The sequence below is a fragment of the Lissotriton helveticus genome, chromosome 8 (assembly GCF_964261635.1).
Source record: "Lissotriton helveticus chromosome 8, aLisHel1.1, whole genome shotgun sequence".
Classification (NCBI taxonomy): Eukaryota; Metazoa; Chordata; class Amphibia; order Caudata; family Salamandridae; genus Lissotriton; species Lissotriton helveticus.
The window spans coordinates 926,161,466-926,184,491 of NC_136069.1; the positions used below are offsets into that span (position 1 = coordinate 926,161,466).

The 23,026-nt window shown below is 46.3% G+C and overlaps 1 protein-coding gene across 2 annotated transcripts in view; it reads left to right on the forward strand.

Annotated features, from left to right (window-relative positions):
* The window catches only part of SENP7 (SUMO specific peptidase 7), a 1,147,653-nt gene that overhangs the window by 250,239 nt on the left and 874,388 nt on the right, over nt 1-23,026 (forward strand). For both annotated transcript variants that reach the window (XM_078657763.1, XM_078657764.1), the window contains exon 6: nt 4,122-4,291. In XM_078657763.1, the coding sequence (XP_078513889.1) occupies nt 4,122-4,291 (170 nt within the window). The remainder of the gene's footprint in view (nt 1-4,121; nt 4,292-23,026) is intronic.

Sequence of the window (23,026 nt, forward strand, 5' to 3'; positions counted from 1 at the left end):
AGGCGTTGGTACAGACATTATCGGAGATCCAGCGAGGGGGCACAGAAACTAAGGAAGCGGAGGTGAATGGTGTCCCCTAGGTACAATAGATACACAGTGGAATGATATAGAATATGGCCGCAAAGCAATGTAAGATAGATGCAGCAGATAGCAGTTACACACACCGGTGCAGAGGGAGGGGGGAGGAGGGAGTTGGGTAGGGGGGAGGTAAAATAGGGGCTGGACTTAGTGCATTGGCACATCAACGAGGCTTAGTACTGTCTCTTCACCATGTGGAACAGCATGAATAACGAAGAGAGGATAGGATGAAACGGGAAGTAGAGATAGTGCTGAGAGGGGCTGTGGGGTATAAGTGAGATGTTGATGTATGATTAATGTATCATATATCTAAAACCAATAAAATACGTTTAAAAAAAGAAAAAGGGACGTACGTCTGTGTGTATGGCTTAATATGGTTGCAGTATCTTGCTAGTGTACAGGGTCTCTGCAATGATACTGCTTGTGCTCGTATAGGTAGGGTGCCACAGTCACCATAATGCAGTCCGATAGCATTGCATCTGAAGCATTATTAATTTTGGGCACCTTTCTGATGGTGCTAGCTCCTTTGCAGTACTTGGAGGATGGACACTGTTGGGCAATGGCACTGCTTGTGGGAGGATGGACACTGTTGGGCAATGGCACTGCTTGTGGGAGGATGGACATTGTTGGGCAATGGTACTGCTTGGGCTCGTATAGGTAGGGCACCACAGTCACCATAATGCAGTCCGATAGCATTGCATCTGAAGCGTTATTAATTTTGGGCACCTTTCTGATGGTGCTAGCTCCTTTGTAGTACTTGGAGGATGGACACTGTTGGTTCATGGTTGCAGATGACTGTACCATGGAAGTCGCAGATTTCTTAAGTGATCACGGAGATGTCGGAAAGACTCGTTTTTTAACCAACTCACAGTAGTTAGGTGGGCTTCCAGCTCTTGATCAGTGGCTCTTGATGAGGTTCCTTTTGCTCACAGTAATGAAGAGCCACCACCCGGGGAGTCAGAGGCTCATTCACACCTAACTTCTGCCTACAGAAAGTGGGGAGGGGTGTGTCCACTCTCAGAGTACTGAGGTTCACAACAATGGTCCACCTCCTATGGTGCCAGGTTGCAGTCACATGTTGACCTCACACAGAGTCGTTGGATCTGGGGCTCACAACAATGCTGTGTCACTTGCTGTGCTATATCACACTACCTTGTCTTCCTCACATCAGCAAGGCTGGCTCTTCAAGCAGACTACTGGAGTTTATCAGTTTCCTTATGTCGAGCTGGGCAGTAAACATAGCCCTTTCTAGTTGCACCAATACTGATGGCAAAGTCCCTTACAGCATTGCAGACTCACAGGGTCTTGGGTTCCGGCAGTGCAAGGTAGACTTCAAGCTTTCAAGGCTGTATGCCGCTCTTCAGTTCTAGACATATAGTCCCTCTATCTTAAATGGAAGACACCCAAGCTTTCACTTTCACTAAATGGGTGAGTAGAGCTTCTTCCAAGTGGAAAGCTGAAAATTGGAAATGTTAGAGAGGTCAGAGTCGATTCAGTCCTTGCCACAGTCGGCTCAACCAAATGTCTTGTCTGATTTGAAATTATTGCATATTTTTTTGTTTCTTTTGGCTACATCTACATGATACATATTTCCATGTGTATCTGCTACCCTCAGGTTGTGAATTCTCATCCTAGATGTGATTCACAATATAAAGCCCAAGATGCGGAGGATACGCAGGAAGGGGAAGCACCGAGAGGGGAATGGATTGGCAGCTTATACTTTCTGTAGGAGTTGTGCACCATGACCTTGCTTCCTGGTTGCAGCCATTGATCAGTAATTGCTGTGGCCATATCCTACTATGACGTGCTGGAAGGGGTATTTATTCCACCCAGAGCAACAAAGGGTCCATCCTCCCTTAACATGAACCCAGTTAGGATGTGCATTTGACTTTACAGTAGTGGGTGGGAGCATCTGAGGAGTAACTCAGCGTAAGATGCAGGAAAATGGGAAACTGCTAACTCAGATTACTGCTTTATGAAGACCCTACGTCATCAGTAGTTATGTACACACAGAAGGGGACCCCAAGATGGATACCTCAACTCACATGTACCCAGTCACTCTCGTGCACGCTTGAAATACAATCGAGGAGAATGAGGTTGATTGAACTTAACATACTATACATCAAGGGTTACAAAGAAGAGCCAATAGGAGGTCTTCTCGCCGGGATTCAGGTAAAAAGGCTGTTAGTAGTGCCATGTTCGCTCATGGGGACCATGTTAAAAGGAGTACCACTTTGGGGTACCCCAACCTCCCAGGAGAGTCTATCACTCTTTTGTAACCAACATGCTATCATCTCATAAAGCACATGTCAGGGAACTTGGGATAGAAGCCTGTTGCATAAGACAACATACCATAATTGCTAGCATTGTAAAATAAGGAGTTGGTTTTCACACAGACACAATGCCAATTATAAATAAATATTTACAACAAATACTAATCACCTACAGGTTCCCTTAAATTTCATTTGAAGAAATAACTGAGGTGCATAAGGTGATGCACATCTTCATTTAATTCAGCAGAACTGAAAAGTCTTAAAAATACAGCTAGTAAAGTAATTTTAATGCTTTGATCCACTCCAACTGCCACCATTATTCCAATAGTTTGTTTTAAAGAAAATATTGTTATTGAAGTCATATACATCAAGTAGAAATGGTCACCATCATTGACTATTACAGTTGCCATTGACATGACATATGAAGCAATACCACTGTACACAACAAATATAAATAGTAGTACATTTACACCCATCCAACCGTCGTACAATCTTGAAAACTCCCCTGCCTTTCATGGAGGACTACCCATGGTGTACATACTACCAGCTTTTCAGTCACTCAAGTCCGGATCTGAGTCCTTGGGTGGTGGGGCACATATGTTTCCCCGAAATGTATTCCACTTCCCCCATACTCGTAACCATTTTCGGGGGCATTCCCTATTAATAAAGACCGCCCTTTCCACAACCATTGCACTGTCTAGGTCACAAAACCACTGCTGGTGGGAGGGGATCGTTGGTGCTACCCAGTGTTGTGCAATATTCCTCTTTGTAAGTGTGATACCTAGGGTTGCCCAATTATGTTCTGCGTGGTTGAGATCTGTGGGCTCCCACACTTTAAGCAGGCATCTCCGTAGTTCGGGTGGGACCTCGAATCCACATACCTGGGTGATCGTGGCCAGAACCGCCCTCCAATATTGAGTGATGCGGGTACAGTCCCATATTGTGTGGTAGAAAGTACCCTGGAGACCACAACCCCTCAGGCAAAGTGTTGTATTCGCCTTTCCTATTTTGTGTAATGTAGTTCGCGTGTAGTATGTTCTGTGCAGTATTTTAAGTCGCACAAGCTTTATTCTGGAGGGAGTCACCACCTCCCGTGGGGATGCCAGCGCCTCCTGCCAGTCCTGTTCGTCCATCTCTCCCACTTTCGCCTTCCATTTCTCCTTAAGTTTATTTGTGGGATCCTTCTGATTGTAACCAACTTCCGATTATTCCAATAGTTTTGAGAATTAAAATTAATATCCACTGTGCATACCTACTATTTCATAAAAGTAACTTTACAGGATGCATATTTAAATGTATATTCAGAGCCACTGCAATTATGCAGCGGGTGGACCAAATTATACAGCAAGTTTGACTAAATAACCAGTCAAAAAAAGGCTAATCAAGCGGCACTTTGTGTGATCATTTTACTTCATTATTGTATCAATTTTACACGTTTTAACATTGTGTGGCCTAAGATTTCTCTTCATTGGTGCTAGTTTAACAACCAAATACAGTACTAAGAGACAGAAAAGTGACCAGTCAGCCTTTGTGAAGGGCCTTCCATTTTGCAACATGTGCCGCCATGTTTTAGTAGCTTTTGATCGTTTTGAGCTGTAAACAATATTTTTTGTTAAAATCTGAAAATTATGCAGCAGATGGTGAACTATGTGGCACGCAACAAATCCCTAATTATGTGGAATATGCTACAGCTACATAACTGCTCAATTCCAGTTATCCTTTCTATATGGGAGAATGCATGAAAAGTTCATTTTTTTTTTTTTTAAACAGGAAACCAGAAAACTGATAATTCAAAGAAAAATGAAAAGAACATTGACCGCTCATCTGTTGGTTTGGAAGGAGGCAAAGATCTTGATTTTGTGAACCGACGGAGAAAATGTTGCAGTCCTCCTGCTGAAAAACCTAAACCTATTTGTATTGAGACGACAACACAGCTGTCTGTAAGTAGTTTTACTGTCATTTTGAAATATTTAAGTGATCTTTGTAAGTATTTTTCTATTTTGATGTTCTGTTCTCACTCCTTCTCAGTTGTTAGGAACTGCTTAAGCACCATGCAGGACTCGGAAAAGCTTCTTTAAAAGGATATTTTCACCTTAAATATCCAGCATCAAACATAGTTGTGCTTTTCTTCACTTTATTTATGCATCAGCAAGAGCCACACACAGTTCTTTTTATCCAACAATCTGACAGGATACAGGGTTCGGCTTGTCTAGCTCTTTCCATTTTTAGGCGGTGCCATTTTTTCACTGTTTTAAAAAGGGAGTGTTTTTTATTTGAATTTTTTATTTTCATATATTTTTTCTTTTTTCTGCACATATGCTGTTTTCAGTAGCAGTAAGTTGAATATATCAAGTACTTCTCAGGGACTTACCCTCACAAGGCTTTGGATTTATGCCTTTGGAAAAAACATCTCATGAGTTATTTTGTTGTTCATGCCTGATTCACCTAAAGATACAGAAGTGCCATCTCGTGTCACTGTTAACTAGAAGGTCAATAGCCTGGGAATCTTTGGGCGTCTCTATTTTTGAATAGCCTGTACCTCTTTCTGAACTGAACATAGTTTGACATATCTGTCTGAACTGTCTTTGGGGACCATGAATAAAGCAAACGTATAGCACATTTCAGGGAAAGTAGGGTCGCTAGTGACAATTACATCTGCTGGTAGGATGAGTGACATTCATGTCCTTCATACCAAGGAGACATGAACAGTATTTCACATTAATAATGTATCTTTGAGGTTTCGCATCTCATTTTTAGCTAAGATTATTTCATATTTTCATATAAATCAGGCATTCTTTTTGCCTTAGTTCTTTCTCGCCAAAGGCTTTTGCTTCACCCTGGAGGTATAAAGAGAGGACTGAGATCACCTAAATGGGACAAGACGCTTCAAAATCAAAACCGCATTAGAATTATGGGTGTGTGAGATCTGGCTATTCATTATCTAGGCAGTCCGTTGCTCGATAAATAGTCTGCTACTTAATTGCAGGTTAACAAAAAGCTACAAGCCACTTGCTGGGCAAACCGAGGTTCAAATGCCCTAGGGGAAAATCAACCACTTTTGTTTCTAGAAAATGTTTCTGTACCTACAATACCTTAGAAGGCAACTTAAAGAGCCGTTATCTTTGACAGCCACTTCTAGATTGGCTTGGATCACAGGGAAGATACCATGATAGGACAAGCCTCCTTTCCAAGTTTATATACATAAAACCAAATTTGCGAAAGCTGCGAAAGGTCAATTCTAGTTCAAGATATGGGGTATTTTTTTGAAAGCATAAACCACTTGACCTCCACCCAGGAAGCCAACAGAGTAGATGCATTTAGACTGATAAAGAGCAATTTGTAGTCCTCTAAAATTAGATACCTGAAGCTGCAGGGCATTCTGGAATCACAAAGTTCATGGTTCATAAAACCTTGATGCAATGACTAAGTTACCAGATGTTTTTTGTTAAATGGGTGTGTGTATATGTTTTTGTCTCTACCAAATGTAACTATTAGTGCTGATCTGAAAGTTACAAATTGCTACAAACTGAAAAAGATACCTTTACTGATATGTTCTCAGAAATGTAAAAATAATAATTTTAAATATTTTCTTGGATGCCACAATAGGCGGAGATCTTTTTAATCGATTGTAAGAAAATATTCATGTTGAAGAGCTAGAATTAAGAGTGCATAACTTTTCTACTCTGAAACCTCATACTTGGTAGGGTGTTAGCAAATGAGCCACTTTTATTGAAATATTGGCCTGAAACATAAATGAGGTAGTAATGCATTATAGGTGTCAGTCCAATTTCTGTGTGATTTAGCATTTTGGTTGAAACTGTTTCAAGCACACCACTGCCTTATCCAGGCTTAGAACATCCTCAATGGGAAGAGGAAATGATTAGTCCTTCTCCTCTAAACAGCAGAACATGTATGTGGCTTTGCATGACAATAAGCTGCGTACAACCAGGCAATTACACATATAATAGCCAATGCTATCAAGAAGTTGCATTAGGTTTCCCCATTTAAGCTAGCTTCTTCTGGTTTATTTTCAAGAACATTTCTTTCTCCTCCAAAGAATCAATCTTCAATAGCAGCTGGTAAACATTGAAAATAGTGGGACATTATTAGATGCCTGACTTCTTTTAGTGAGACGTGGATTAACCCTAGCTGTGCAAGAAAATGTTGGCAAAATAAAATGCCAAATTGTGTAGTTTAAAGTTACCATAAAAATTGGCAAAGCATCCTGATATTCCAAAGGGGTAGCTTTGCAATATTCCTTAACCTCTCCTTATTTGTTGAAGGTAACCTAGCCCAAGAAAACATAGAAAATAGTCGCAAAGCATTTGATTTTTTGCACAGCTTCTCCAAACATCAACTTTAGGATTGTATGTATTACATGTAATAATACATTCTGTCTTTGCATATCACATGGCCTATCATTTTCAAATGTTATTAACATCTTCCTTTAATTCATTATTCTATCCTGTCCCTTCCACATAGATCCTTAGTCACAACTCATTTCTTGAAATCTACTTGGAAGGGAAAAGGCTGAAAAATCAAAGGTGATACACAGGCCTGTACAATTGCTCACTTACATAGAACATACAGCATTAAACAGGTTACACTAATCTTGGATGTTCAGGCTTCTGGCAGTTGTAGTGATATCATAGAATGAATTATCAGTGCAGATGATATTCCTCCCACAAGTCATGAAATGGCAGCCATATTAGACAGTGCCCTTTGGGTACCAAGTAACCAAAAACCGTATGCACTATCCTTCAGATACTATCAGATGTAATTGGATTTATTGTGTGCATGCAGTCTACCTTAGGCATCATCATGCCATGTTCTCAAAATCTAGGCATTTTAGTGTGAAATACAAATTGTTGTTTTAGAAAAACAACCTCAATTCGCACAAACAAAAGCTTACCATTTACATAAAAATACAATTTTTGCACTGAAATGACAGATAGTAATTATTTGAAAACATAAGCTTGGTCCTAGCATATCATCTTGTCATTGACCAGATACAACACCAGTTTCACCAGCATTTGGTCACAAAGAAGCACAATAAGTCAAGATGGTCATGTTTGTGCTAGTTTCACTATTGTGCAATGGATAGATACTATGGGGCAGATGTATCAAGATACCATTTTGCGATTCTCAAATAGCGATTTTTAAGGAATCGCTATTTGAGAAGTGCAAAATGGTATGTATGTAGAAATTCGCTATTTTTTAGCGATTTCTTAAAATTCCTTAATTGCGATTAGCAAATTGCTAATCGCAATTAAGGAATAATTTCCCATTCATTACTATGGGCCAGGAGGCCCATAGGAATTAATGTGAAATTATTCTCAATTTGCGATTAGCAATTTGCTAATCGCAAATTGAGAATAATTTCAAGGGTGCAAGGGTGTCTTAAGGACACCCTGCTGCACCCCTTAATTTGACATGTGTGCGCATATGGCGCACATACATGCTGGGCATGTATGAGCGTCATATGGCACCTTTAGAATTTTAAAAAAGTGCATTTTGAAAAGAATTCGCCAATTACCACCAACTACAAGTTGGTGGTAATTTGCGAATTCTTAGTCAAAAATCGCAACACTGAAATGCTTAATACATTTCAAATAAGAAATTGCAATTTGCCATTTCTTAAAAGCCTCGCAATATTAAGGAATCGCAAAATTTGCGAATCCTTAATATTGCGAGGCTTTTTGCATGATACATTCCAAATCCCGTTTTTTTTGTCACAAACGCTGTTATTTTGCGAATCGCAGCGTTTGCGACAAAAAAAACGGATGATACATCTGCCCCTATGTTGCCAAGAAATCCCAGAGTGCATCGAAGAATGGGTTGCTGTTATGGGGTGCCGCTCGAGTAAGGAGTTGGGACTTTTGCCTGTTCTGCTCGTGTTTGGGAGCCTACGCACTGCTGGGGGATTGCTGATTCCTGGACCGGCCGCAGCGGAGGTGAGAGGCGCAGGCGAGCGGGACTGCGAGGACCAGCAGTCCATTTGCCATCGCCAGCTGGTTCCTCTTCCCGCCGCGCCTCGCGCCCCCTCCCAGTGCCACGCCCCCCTACCTGGAAGTGCTCTTCACTCCTCGCGGCCCCCGCTCCGCGGGTGCCGCTCGAGACCGGAGTTGGGACTTTTGCCTGTTCTGCTCGTGTTTGGGAGCCTACGCACTGCTGGGGGATTGCTGATTCCTGGACCGGCCGCAGCGGAGGTGAGAGGCGCAGGCGAGCGGGACTGCGAGGACCAGCAGTCCATTTGCCATCGCCAGCTGGTTCCTCTTCCCGCCGCGCCTCGCGCCCCCTCCCAGTGCCACCCCCCCCTACCTGGAAGTGCTCTTCACTCCTCGCGGCCCCCGCTCCGCGGGTGCCGCTCGAGTAAGGAGTTGGGACTTTTGCCTGTTCTGCTCGTGTTTGGGAGCCTACGCACTGCTGGGGGATTGCTGATTCCTGGACCGGCCGCAGCGGAGGTGAGAGGCGCAGGCGAGCGGGACTGCGAGGACCAGCAGTCCATTTGCCTTCGCCAGCTGGTTCCTCTTCCCGCCGCGCCTCGCGCCCCCTCCCAGTGCCACGCCCCCCTACCTGGAAGTGCTCTTCACTCCTCGCGGCCCCCGCTCCGCGGGTGCCGCTCGAGTAAGGAGTTGGGACTTTTGCCTGTTCTGCTCGTGTTTGGGAGCCTACGCACTGCTGGGGGATTGCTGATTCCTGGACCGGCCGCAGCGGAGGTGAGAGGCGCAGGCGAGCGGGACTGCGAGGACCAGCAGTCCATTTGCCATCGCCAGCTGGTTCCTCTTCCCGCCGCGCCTCGCGCCCCCTCCCTGTGCCACGCCCCATTGCCATACATAGGAGAACCTCCTCACGCGCGCAGCGGGACGCGCGCGGGGCGGTCACCGGGGCGAAGACCGGGCAAAGAGCGGGCCGTTTGAGGCCGTTAGAGGCCGGGAGAGACCGGTCCGGGCCCCCCCTCTAACGCCCCCGCTAAATTGCCCCATTATTCACCCCAATATGGCGTCCAGAGCATTAAGGAGTAAGTCTGTGCAACAAGGCGTAAGCACTTTGGAAAAATTTTTCCCCAAGGCGAGCTCCCAAATCAGTAAGTGTCATTCATCCACGGACTCTCACCTTGAGATGGGTCCTGAAAGTGTGTTCTTGGACCTTGGGGAATCTGCCTCAAATGATGTTAGTACACCCATCACTATGGACGCTACCCATATGTCTTTACTGGACAGCATTGACCAGACTATTGAGTCGGTGCTTCGACAGTTAAGAACTCCTGTAACGCAGAGGGATCAGGATTCCCCACGGCCATCGGGGTTTTCTGACCATTCTGCTGTTTTGGACAACATGGGTCCAAACACGCTGGAAGCGGGTCAAGCGGTCCTGTTAACAGACCCTGTAGATAGTGGGGTGGTACAGCCTCTAAAAAGAAAAAGGCCTGCTGAAATAAAGAGGGCAAAAAGGGCAAAAATTGTTGTATCTGAATCATCCCTCGAAGAAAGTACAGATATTTCGGTCTCCCCAGAGCTCATTCTATCTGGGTCTGGGTCGGATCTTGTGGCCTCGCCAGCTCCTGTGTTATCACCAGCGGCGGCGGGTCCATTTATCTTTGGTGGGGTATCCTCCAATAGCTCAGATATAGTAATTAATTCCCTTACAGCTATTATTAAGAATCTGTTAAACCCCATCTCAGTTAGATTAGAGGCTATAGAGAATCTACTCCAGTCCCGGGAAAATAACCATACTAGGAGAAGCCCTGGTATAGCTACAAACGTTCCTATAGCCACCGGGGAACCACCTGGGAATAGTTCACTTCCTTCCACATTGCCCCAGGTTTCCAGTAAGGTATTGCCTAGTGCAAATGGTGCGCCTATTTCTCAGACGCGCACCTTGTTACCTCCAGCACCTAGGCCCCCTGTTCCGGCCCCCAGGAGATCTAAGTTACCCCCTGCGCCGCAACTCGCGCCGCAGTCAAGGGCGACAGCGGGTCCTATAAATGCCCCAAGTGATGGTCCTGCCCCCCCCCCTGATAGACGCAGGGTGGTCAACCTGCCCCCAGAAGCTGTTCCATATACGGCAATCATGGTGGGAGTTCCAGAGCTAACTGGTGGTGTTAGGGAGTCTCAAGACTCCCTACGCAATAAGGTTATAAGCTGGCTCAGCATTAATAGACCGCTGCCTCCAAACTTGAAGGGTGAGGTTCTGATGGTAAGGAGGATCCCATGGATTGGCCCTACTACAAAGAACAGGTCAGGGGATTGCATCGTCCTAAGTTTTAGGAGCCCACACGTTGCAAATTATATCTGCAACTGGCTTGTAAGGCCTGATAAGTCCAAAATAGAACTTGTACCCCTCTCTTATTTCTATCCCAGTGGTAGCAACACGGTGGGAGGGAGTGAGAAGGGGTGGACTAGGGTGGGCTTTGCTGTAGATGGCTCCCGCTACAGACCAAGGCACTCCCTACCAACTGCCCAGGCACACTTCATACATCACAACAGGTTTTCCTGTTTGGATCAGGTCGATTGACCACAAACCAGGGCAATTCTGTCTGGTCCTGGGAAGATGGTGGATGATGTGCAAAGTTGTGTGGGATCGGGTGTGGTCCCTTTGTTGGAACCAACCCGGCTGCACACCGCTAATGAGCGAGGGGCTGACACGGACGACAATCTGTGCCAACTGGGTCCCCCACTTAACATCGGGTCTGCCCATACTCCGCAAATAGGGGCAGTGGAGCGGACCGGCCCTGCTGCCATCGCTGTCTGCGGAATTGGTTCCCTAGACGCTGGTTTACCCACGGTCACCCCACAACCTCCTGCTGGAGCTCAGGGCATCCTGCCACTTGATCCCGGATTGAGAATCCTCTCCTGGAATGTGGCAGGAATCGCGAACAAGGAAGGCTCTCCTGAATGGGATTGCCTGGTAGGTGGATGTGATATACTCCTCCTTCAGGAGACTTGGGCGAGGGCCGCTCAGACCAGGAGAGGGTTTGAAGTATTCGAAATCCCTGCCAAATGGGCTGGGAGGGGGAGGCCATCTGGTGGCTTGGCAATCTGGATTGCGAGTCACACTGGGTGCCAGGCGGAGCAGGTTCACACGCGTTCGCAGGACATCCAGTGTGTGCGGCTCACTTGGCCTGGCAAAACTCCGTGGGCCATTGTCAACGTCTACTCGCGTCCAGTGGCCTCGCAAAACGAATCACCTACCTTAAATGATCTGGCCTCCTTCTTGGGCCAACTTCCGGGTGATTTCAAGGTGGTGCTTGGAGGAGACTTCAATTGCCACTTTGAACCTCTGGAAGGTCTACTGGATGGTGTCCTTACGGCCGAGGATGACCACTGGGGGGTTCCACCCTCATCTTCTCCTCACCCTAAAGCATAGTCCCCTCTAGCCTTACAACTCATGTCCCTTACCCTGAATTGCGCACTGAGGGCGTGTAATGGTCGTACCCCTTCCGATACCCCCTCAGTGTGTACTTTCAACAGGAGGGGCCATGAGTCGAGGCTAGATTACATCATGGTGGACATTACACTTTGGCCCAAAGTGCTTGACTTTAGGGTAATTAAGAGGTCAGACAGCGACCACAACGCCCTTTGCCTAAATATCTTGTGCCCTCTGCCCAAGACGGACCCATCCCCAGTTGGCCAAGGGGATGATCTGGGGGATTTGTCCCTGACCACAAACAGGCGCCGGGTCAAGTGGGGAAAGTTGGTGAGGTCGGAAGAGTCCATCAAGAAATTATATGAGCTGGCACTCCCAAGCTTCATGGAGGTGGATGCTCTCCTGAATGAACCAAGAACCCCAGATTACTACGAGAAACTGGGAAACATTCACCAGGATTTAGTGAGGGACTTGGCCGAGGTATTCCATCCGGAGGTCCCAATCCGAAAGAAAGGACCCCTGTTCCCTCCTGGTATACCCCAGAATGCAGGGCAGCAAAATCTGAGCTCATCGCAGCAATAAAAGAGGGGTCAGACAAGGCCAAAGTACGTGACCTCAGGAAGCACCATAAATCAGTGCTGGCGGCTGCAAGGACCGAGTGGGACTGGAATCATTGGCAGGACCTTTATGATGCCCTCAAATTCAGGGACTCCCGGAAATTCTGGGCCCTAGTAAACAATGGGTCAGGGGAACTTAGTAATGCGATTGAGCCCAATATAGCCCCCGCGGTCTGGGAGGCCCACTTTGGGGCTCTTTACCAAGATACTAGTTCCTGCCCGGCCGCAGAGTTGCAATTGCCCTTGGGTACTCAGGAGCTTGGAATGGAACTATCCCTGGGGGAAGTGGAGCTTGCCCTAGAACGCTTAGCAGTGGGGAAGGCGCCAGGCCTGGATAGGTTACCCGGGGATCTATTTAGGCACCACCCGGACATCTGGGGCCCATACCTTCTCATTTTGTTCAATGCCATTCTTGGAGGTATGGCGATCCCTGGGTCGTGGTTGGGGGCAGAGATTGTGCCCATCCATAAGAAGGGTTCTACTCTGCTCCCCTCCAATTACAGGCCTATAAGCCTTATAGATGTGCCCCAAAAGCTCTTTGCGCGCCTCATCTTGGACCATCTCCTAGACTGGGTCGAGGACAATGACATCATGAGCCCCCTTCAGGCTGGCTTCAGGAAGAACACGTCGACCATGGACCAAATTTTTCGCCTCCTTCTCTTGTACTGGAAGACGGTCACGCTAGAGGGAGGTCGACTGTACATGGTCTTCGTGGACCTGAGGTCAGCCTTCGACCTGGTCCCGAGGGGGAAGTTATGGGAGGTTCTGCAGAAGCTAGGAGTACCCCCCCCACCTCCTTAGAATCATCATTAGGCTGCATGAGAACAACTTTGCGGTAGTGAGGTGTGGGAAGGATGGTAAGCCCTCGGGTAAATTCCCGGTCCGCCGAGGTGTCAGACAGGGCTGTGTTCTGGCACCGACACTGTTCTGTCTGTTCATTAACAGCGTCATTCAACATCTTGACGCAGTTGGGGACAATGACGCCCCGGTTTTGGCAGGAAGGAGGGTCCCGGCAATAATGTTTGCCGATGATACCCTCCTTCTTTCCAAATCCCCTATGGGGATCCAGAGGATTGTGGATGGTTTTGGCCACTTCTGTCGACAACATGGGTTGGAGGTGAACACGGAAAAAACTAAGTTCATGATCTTCAACCCCCCCACCAAAACCAGACCCAATCCAAAACTGGGGGAAACTAGCCTTGAAAGGGTCTCTACCTTTATATATCTGGGGGTTTCACTTCAAGAAAATCTGACATGGGACTCCCAGGTTGCAAGATCTAGGTTGAAACTTTCCCAGCTATCGGGCGCACTCCTGAGGGTGTCCAATAAGTCCACCTTCAAGCCTGTTAGTCCGGCCCTGGAAATGTATAGGACTCAGGCGAAGGCAGCTGCCTTGTACGGCAGTGAGCTGTGGGGACATAAAGCTGGGAAGGTCATGGTAGGGGTGGAAAATTGTTTCCTCAGACGTTTACTTGCTCTCCCGCAAGGCACACCACTCCTCCCCTTAAGACTTGACCTGGGCCTTCCGTCAATTGCAGAGGACCTACGGGCGAAACCGGTGAAGTTCTGGCATCGGATATGGTCCACCGAGGAACTGCATCACTATAGGCAGGACCTTATACACGTCATGAGGCTGGATGTTAATGGTAAGATCCCTTGGCTGGCATTCATTAAGTCGGAATGCTCTAGCCTGAAATTGCCAGACCTATGGGATGATCCAGCTCAGGGTTGTAGAAGGATCTCGCGCAAAACCCTCGCACAGCTCTATAAGATCAAAAGCCTTGCTGATATGGACAATGCTTATGACAGTGGCACCCTGACGGGACGTTTTATAGTATCCAAAAATTCTTATGTTTTTGAACCTTTTATGGATTTTATTCATCCTCTTTTGGCGAGGAAATTGTTCCTGCAATGGAGGTTTGGTACGCTCCCTACTAAAGTTTTTACCTATAAATGGTCGCTAGGGGGTGACAAGCTCTGCCCATGCTGTAAAGCTAATGATGAGGACGACTTGCACATAATGTTCTGTTGCCATGTCTATCGGAGCCCGAGGAGGCGCTGGTTAGCCCCTCTATGCCGGAACCTGGGCTTCAGGAACTATTTACAGGCCTACAGGGTTATGAAAACTAATACCCTGGGCCACATTGTGTTTGCGGTTTCCAAATTCTTAATGGCAGCATGGATAATAAGGAAGAAAATGTCTGGTTAATTTATATTACCTTGTATTTTCTAACATTGCAGGTCCAGTTGGCTTCTATTGTATATATTGTGTTTTATTTATATGTATTTTTACTGCATCTTTTATGGCCCATGTGGCCGAAATAAAGAATTTTTGGATTGGATTGGATTGGTTGCTGTTATTCCAGGGATAGCTTGAGTGTTCATAAGAATGTGTGACTTTAATTTCATGCATAGCCACAGTTGGTACAGATGCCCATTAGATGTCAAGGATGTGCCATGGCAGGCTTTGCCACAATGTTGCCACAAATGACCAAAATAAGAAGAACAGACCATTATTAAGATGTTGATCACAAGAATGTCATAAAGAATGCTCTCTATGCCTCTATATGTTGCCTATGGGACAATGTTCTTCCACGGATAGTCTTAATGTAACCTTGTATGCCACCTAATGTGAGACCTCTCCTAAATATTATGCCAGGAATAATCCAGAATGCCATCAAGAATTCTTACAATGTGTCAGCTATGTGCCACTTTTATGTTTGGGATAGCCAGAATGCATGCCACAAAATATATCTAGGAAGGCCCTTTATTACACCAGGGGCAGCCAGAATGTGGCCGGGAATTCCCAGTAAATGTCTGAGAAGGTCCACAGTTAGGCCTGTGATAGCCAGAAGATTGCCATGAATAACCTCAGTATGTCAGGGATGGGACACTCTTTACCACGGATAGCTAGAGTGTCACTAAGGGTGCCCACTGTATATCAAAGATGTACAAAATAACTCAGATTATGCCAGGAATGTCCATAGATTGTGAAGGACGGATCTCTGTTCAGGCAGACGTATCCAAGATATTGCCAGCTAATATGGCAGTTTACTCCTCTATAAAGCCAGGAATAACAGCATTTGCTTAGAATGACCACTAGAGGTAGGCTGCAGAAATTTGACATGGTATTTTCTTTGCTTAATGTTGACATATCGCAATGTCGTATGTGGAATCCAATTTTACTACAATGGACATTGCCTATATAATAGACACCAATGTAAAAGTGCTCACAATTTTCATGGTGTTTGATTTGTAAGACATTTGTGATTTGTAAATTGTGTCATTTAAATGAAGCTGACATTATAATGATCACTTGTATGATTAATCTGTGTGAAAGCTTAAAAATTAACAAAATAGTAATAAAATAAAGACAAATAGTTGTCAAAGATGGACTATTGTTATGCTAAAGATAAACAGAATGATGCCAAGAATGCCACCAATATGGCAAGGTAGCCCATAATGTCAATAAGGGGTTGGATGGGCACAATTTCTGAAGGAGACACTCCTCTATTTGCTCCACACCAGCCCGTTTACTTTCCTTCCCTTCCCCTTTCTATCTCTCTCCCGCTCGCTCTCTCTCTCATCACACTCACATACACAAACACAACTCTCTCCCCTCTCACATTCCGTAGCCCCCATCCCACATACACCCACACCACCCCCTTTCTGTCCCCTCTTTTGCCTGGCAGCTTTGCAGGCAGTCCTTTGGCTCTGCACTAAGGCCTGTTGGCTGTGAGAATAGAGTTTTAGGTGGAATTTATAGTGATTGAAAGTTTCCACTGTACTTGGTAGAAGCAGGGCCCCATTCAACAGTATGAACAGGGAACTGGGAATCATTATCTAAGCTTATGACCATTGCTAATACCTTTCTGTATGGTTGACTTCAGTTGTGGCTAGAAAATGTGTGGTTCTGCCCACTACTGCTTCTCCATGGACTAGCTGCAGCTGTACGTTACTGAAAATGCAAATTTCAGTAAAGGACAAATCATTGCTTGTTTTTGTAGGCCACAGTCGGAGGCGCCAACTTCAAGTTGCTGAATAGAAAAGAATTAACTCAGTTTCTAATGATGGCTAACTTTTCAGCTCAGGCTGAATTAGTCGCTCTATCTCTTGGAAAAAATATATATTCTTCGTCATAGTATTTACTTGATATTTAGAGAAGGGCTCTGGTGAGCCAGGGCAAAAGGCACACTCTTAAAGCTAAAGGTAAACTGCAAGGCTTTAACATTGCGTTCAAGGCAAAACGAAATGCTGTCTTCTCTAAATACGCCTCAGCTCTGCTGATTGAAATCTTGGAACATGTTTCCCTAATAGGAGGTAGGTCCTTGTTAGATCTGTGGTTACTAATAACTAAGGACCTGGAGGTAATGGTGTTAGAGATTGATTATAGGGTTTTTATTCTCGGTTATGCCCATTGCAGATCATCCATTTGGCCTATATTAGATCTTTGCAAAACTGTTTCAAATCTTAAAGACTTTGCGCATCAGGGACTTGTTGAGGCCTGTGACTCTCCAACAAGCGTACTTTCGTAATCCAATCAAGAAAGACTACTTGTTGTGCATATTCAGTACATATGGCTACCCTTCAGCCTAAATTCCACTCCGAGTGTTCACAAACATTCTTCTAGTAGTGGTTGCTCATCTTCATCTTCTAATGGTTTAACTATGCTTATTACGTGGATGATTGGCTGGCTGTTCTAGTCAAATTTTTGCACTGCTTATTTAGAGAATCTTCAGAATATTTGTCATTTTGTCAATATGGAATTTTCCACCAGCATGAGATGTTTTATCTGATCTAATTGTTCAGACTTTACTGTTCAGGGCAGAGATAGATTTCTAGCTAGGTCTAGGATTCACACCAGCAGAGCAGATTGTATCCGTGATGCAAGTCGTGGAGTAATTTTTGTAGACGCTGTATTTTCAATCTTGTAATTTTGAAAGCTACTGGGTTTGATAGTTTCCTGGATTCACATGACTTCCCTGACTTAACTTTTAGTGCTAGGTCCTTCAACGTCATCAGGCTTAGAATGGAAATCAGCCTCTCGACCTGCAGTCCAAGACAATTTCTACTTCCATCAAAGTGTTGCAGTCTCTTTATTGGTGCTGCAGTGGTTTGGTATACCAGCATTCCTTTGAGACCTTAAGAAGGGCCGTGCCAGGTCACTAAAACGTATTAGCAGGAAATTAAAATACATTGCCAATATATTTTAATTGCTGTGAGTTTTAACCAAAAAATAAATATAATAAATGAATGAATTTATGCAAAGGATATGAAACATTTAGTAACAGCGTGGCGAAGGAAATTGCAGCTGAAATAATTGGCAGTCTGCGGTGAAAGTACATTGCTAACAATTAGTTCCCTCCATTTGTTCAGTGATTGCCAAAAGGTCACTGGCCTATTCCCCATTACTTTGCAAAGTGACATGCAACGATCTGTTTTGCACTTAATTCCCTTAGAGCTCAACACCGTTCCACATCTTGTTCACTCAAGGTTGTTCACTAGTCCCAGAAGAGTCTGGTTGGTTCCCACGTCTAATGGCGATCGCTCCACTGTTTTTTATTTAATAAACACATTTTATTGGCTTTAGCAATACAGTACAGAAGGAACATTTGTTGCAGGGATTCTGCTCCAGAAAAGAAATATGCTCGGGAACATAGAACATTGGCATGTAGGGACTGAGTCACCTTACTATCTTAGTATCTATGAGCCAGAGTCCGACTAAATATAAAGCCTCTCTCTCGTGCCCTCTTAACCTTTTCACAGAAGCAAGTGAGTTGGCACCCCACCCCACAACACAACGCTCTTGATCCTCTCCGGGATCGCAGTAACAGTATCCTCTCAGGGATCGTGGTAACAGTACACACCTTTTCCCTGTCTCACTCGTACTTGTCCAAAATAAGATAAACATGAGACAAAGGAAGTTTGGAACATTTATTTAAGCTATCACGCTCTAAGATGCAGTACTGAGCCACAATTTTCAAACAAATGGATAACAAATATATCGCAAGGATGGGTAACAAGTCATATACTGTAGGAAGGTTGATCCCTGACTATGGTTGCCCCCAACTTTTTGCCTGGTGTTTTGCTGGTTTTCTGACTTAGTTGACCTGAGGCCCTGCTGTTCAGGACCTCAGGCCCACTGCTCTCTCTGTAAAATGGATTCCATGTACCTTAGGTACATATCTAAATTGGATACTGAGTCACCTTATCAGTCCCTGTACTGTGTACCTTAGGTACCCAGGGCCTAGGTGTACCCAGGGCCTACCAGGGGCTGCAGCATGTATTATGCCACCCCTGGATGGCCATCCAAATCTGACACAACTGGCTGCTTGACAGCTGGGGCAAGGTGGTGTAATCACCCTTTGCTTTAGATATAGTACACCTATATCTAACCCTAAAAATGGACACACAGATCTCCTATCAGTCACTCCTATGGCAGGCCTTAACAATCCTGAAGGCAGAGTGCTTGGAATCGTGTGAGATGGTGCTCTAGCATGAGCTGAGCCTGTCTGCGGCTTTCGGGATCCATCCCTTAGCCGTTTCCATGATATCGCATACCATATACTCTTAAGTGCATTATAATCCTCGCGGTTATGTGCCAACTCTGGTATCGCTTTATCAAAACATGTCGAGTAAGGTGTCATACGAATTGGAATACTAACCCCTCGCCAATTCTGGCGACGGGGTTAGCATTCCACCCTTCTAGAGGGACACGACATGTATGTAACCCCTAACCCCGGTTAAAGTCAAACAGAGCCTCAGCTCCACAAAATGGATGCTGCCACCGAGACACAAGTCTGCCCTCCTGCTGCTGGGAGTCCTCCCAGAGCAGGAGATAAGGACAAAGGGTTTCCTGCCAGGGGCGGTGCCAGCACCGTCCCAGACAGGGTTTTGTGTATTGTAGGTAGGCAGGGCTTTAGAGGAAGGTGACTGCACGTGGCACCCCGGTGCTCACTGTGCATAGGCTGGCTGGAACCAGTTCCAGGGTCACTCCAGACCCTGTGCTGGGGAAAAGCCCGCCAAGGAAGTGGGTGTAACCACCCCCCTCCTAGTCCCACCCCTAGGGCAGGACTTAGTCGTGTGCCAGCCCCTTTTTACAGGATAAAGGTAGGAACTGGCCCCCTTCCAAATCAGATCATCTTTGAATCCTGAAACTACTTTCTGCGAAAGGAACTCAAGACTTCTTCCTAAGATTTCTCCCTTGTGACTAAGGAGTAGTCACCCTGCATCCGCAGGCACCATCTAAGAACACTGCGGTCTGCTGTAAGTCCTTCCTCCGGAATCCGACTGCCCAGCTCGACGAGAACCGGCTTCCCTGGCACCTCTGACCTCTACCCACCTCTACAGCCCAGCTGAGAACCGTGGGTGCGACGAGACCTCAAGGGACCGGCCATCTGCAAGACTGCACGACTTCTTTCCAGCAAGCCCGCCGAGTATTCCACTGGTGAGTGCTTTGGGGTCCGAGAAGCCCCGACTCTGAGCAGCTCCAGCTCCGAAGTGCAGCCCCCCAGCATCTCCACGATCTGCGTGGGGCCCTTCTGCTTTCCGCTGCTCACCGCGTTGTTTGGCTACTAGCCCGTTGGCTTGTGGCCTTCCTGACGACGCCCGACGACATTTCTGCTGCTGGTCTGGTTGCTCCAGACTGGCCCTTGCTCCCTTCCAGAAGAGGAGCACCCCGGACCCTCCTGGTCCACTCAAGACGCCATTTTGAGTCCACCGCGTGGGCTTGAATTAGCCAAGGCTTGTTGCCCAATCCTGGGTAACTTCGACGCCAACGACTTCATCCTTCGTGGGACAGCTCGCACCTCCATCCTGGTCGCCGACAACGCCTCCTGGTCCGAGAGACTGCAGAGCCCAGCAGCGCCCACTCACCTGACTGCGGTGACTTCGCCCGGTGCCATCCTGGTGCCCACTTAATCACTGGCTAGTGATTCAAGAACTTGGTCCCCTCTGCTTTCAGGTTTTCTTCTTCCTTGATCCAGGCTTGGATCCATCGAACTTTCCTTCACTGGTCGCCTGCCAGCAACTTCTTCCTTCCAGGCTCCTGGTCCGGCAACGAGATCCCCGACGTCTTTTCAGACCTATGCAGCTGCAGCCCCTGGGCTAGGTAACTTCGGCACTTCGGTGTCCCAGCATAGCCTCACTATCCTAGGGTCCGGATCCACTGTCGTTTTCTTCCCACCAGGTCGGGTTCGCCCGTGAACACTAACTTTGTGAATTCTAGCTTCCATAGACTTTGTCCCGCATCCCGCGTGAGAGTGCACACTCTGCACCCGAGTCCCCTGGGCCTCCTAGTAGTAATCTAACGATTCCCTAGTCCAGTCCTAGCGATTCCAAAGCCTATTAGAACTGTTACTTACCTGCTAGTAATTCGCATTCCACTTTTAGCGTATATGGTTTTTCGTGCCCCTCGGGCATTTGTGTAACGTGCTAACTTAAAAGTATTTTCGTAAGAGTTTTGTTGTGTGCTTAGCACCCTGTCCTCATAAAGAGTACAGGGTTGTTGTGATTCTAATAAATACATTGTTTATTTTCATAACACTTGTGTGGTGTCCTTTCACTGGGTGTTCAAGGGGTAATGTGATGGTAAAACAGCTGGCTTAACACGCCCTCTAGAGTCTTAGCCTTAGACTGCTCGTATCCATGCTACTAGGATAGCTGGTCTATAAGGTTGACTTACAACCAATCATCAATAAGGGTTGTTTGGACTGATATATAGTGATCACTAGAATAGTGAGCACTGCACATCAGGCCAACTTCCCACATTGGTGGGCAGCGGTTGGGATTTGAGCTTGCTGTTGTTTTACCACACATGCCCTAAGAATATCTTGTGAAAGATCACATAAGTACTAAAGGTACATATAACTTAGCTTAGAATACTCTGAGTTCTACTGAACCAGCTGTTGTAGCTCCTAGGGCCTAGCACACCCTAAACTACAACTCTAGCAAGGGATCAGTAGGCAAACATATAGTGTAGGTAAGTGCACCACTTACACCTCACTAGAAAAGCATGTCGACTCAGGGGGACTCTACTGAGACTCCCCTGGTCAGTGTTGACCCTCCACAGGTCACTTCGAGATATGCAGCTCTCAATTTTCAGGAGATGAGACAAATCTGTGTCTCCAGGAAACTGAAGCAGGGGTCTAACCCCACCCTTCCCTTTCTGATAGGTCTCTTAGAGACATATGATGCCAGAAAGCTCTCTCAGTTACATGGGAGCATGCCAGCCTTAGAGGGAACCTCTGGGGATCCAGACCTCCCCAACACTGATTCAGCAGTTGAGGAGGAGGATCAGGAGGTACTCTCTGGGGATGAGGCAGACAAGAATCTTGAGGTAGTCAGAAGGCTAACCAAGACCAACTTAGACTTACTTGGGCTAGGATCTGGGGGCCCCCCAGTACTAACCCGAAGTGGGCCTAACCTTGGAGTTAGGAGAGATAGATCTCTTTCTAGGGACTCCAATAGATCTCTGCACTCTAATGCCTCTTCTCAGGGGAGAAGGAATCCTCCACAGAGGAGATTTACTTCCCCTCAGAGAAGGGAGCATGAGGCTAGGATGAGACAAGCTGAACTGAGGATTGAAAGGGAAGAAATTGCCCTGGCCAAAGAGAAGCTTGCCCTGGCAAGAGAGCAGCAGATGAGTGGGCTAGCTCCCACTGGTGGCAGCAATCTCCCAAGAGATAGAGAGAAGGGTTTAGATACTAAACACCTGACTAAAATAGTGCCCCCCTTTAAGCAAGGGGATGATATCCAGAAATGGATGGCTGCTCTGGAGAGGGCCTGCACTGTGCAGGGCATTCCCCAGAGTCAGTGGGCAGCTATACTGTGGCTCTCCTTTGATGGTAAAGGTAGAGATAAGCTCCTCACTACTAGAGTTGAGGATGCTAACAATTACCAGGTCCTGAAAAATGCACTGGTTGATGGGTTTGGTTTAACCACTGAGCAGTACAGGTTGCTGTTCAGAGACACCCAGAAAACTCAGTCTCAGGACTGGTCTGACTTTGTTGATTGTGCCACTAAGGCTTTGGAAGGCTGGCTACTGGGTAGTAAGGTTACTGATTTCAAGGGATTGTATAATCTAATTATGAGAGAGCAAGTCTTGAATAATTGTCAGAACCAGTTATTACACCAGCACCTGGTAGACTCTGATCTGACCTCTCCACAAGAATTGGGTAAGAGGGCAGACAAATGGGTCAGAACCAGGATTAGGCCCAAGAACCAAGGTGGTGACCAGAAAAAGGAATCAACCAAGCCTCAAGAGAAGGGTGGGAATAAATCTACAGATCAAACCACATCAGGGCCCCAAAAATCCTCTGAGGTGGGTGGGTCCCAGAACCCTTCCAATAACCAGAAGAAACCTTATTGTTATCCCTGTAAACAGGTGGGTCATTTAAAAACTGACAGCAGTTGCCCAAAGAATAACAATAAGGAAAACATACCCCCAAGTAACATTCCCAAACCTCCTGTTACTACTAGTAGTAATCCCCCAGGTGGTGGGAGTGCCCCCAAGAATTTGGGTGCATTTACTTTGGGAGTTCCTGGGGACTCTGGCCTAACCAGGTCCCCAAACTTAGATACTCTTGTCTGTGAGACTGGCATGGGGTTTGCCAACTTCACAACTTGTCCCAACACTTTGGGCAAGTACAGACAGGAGCCCCTCATCAATGGTATAAAAGTTGAGGCCTA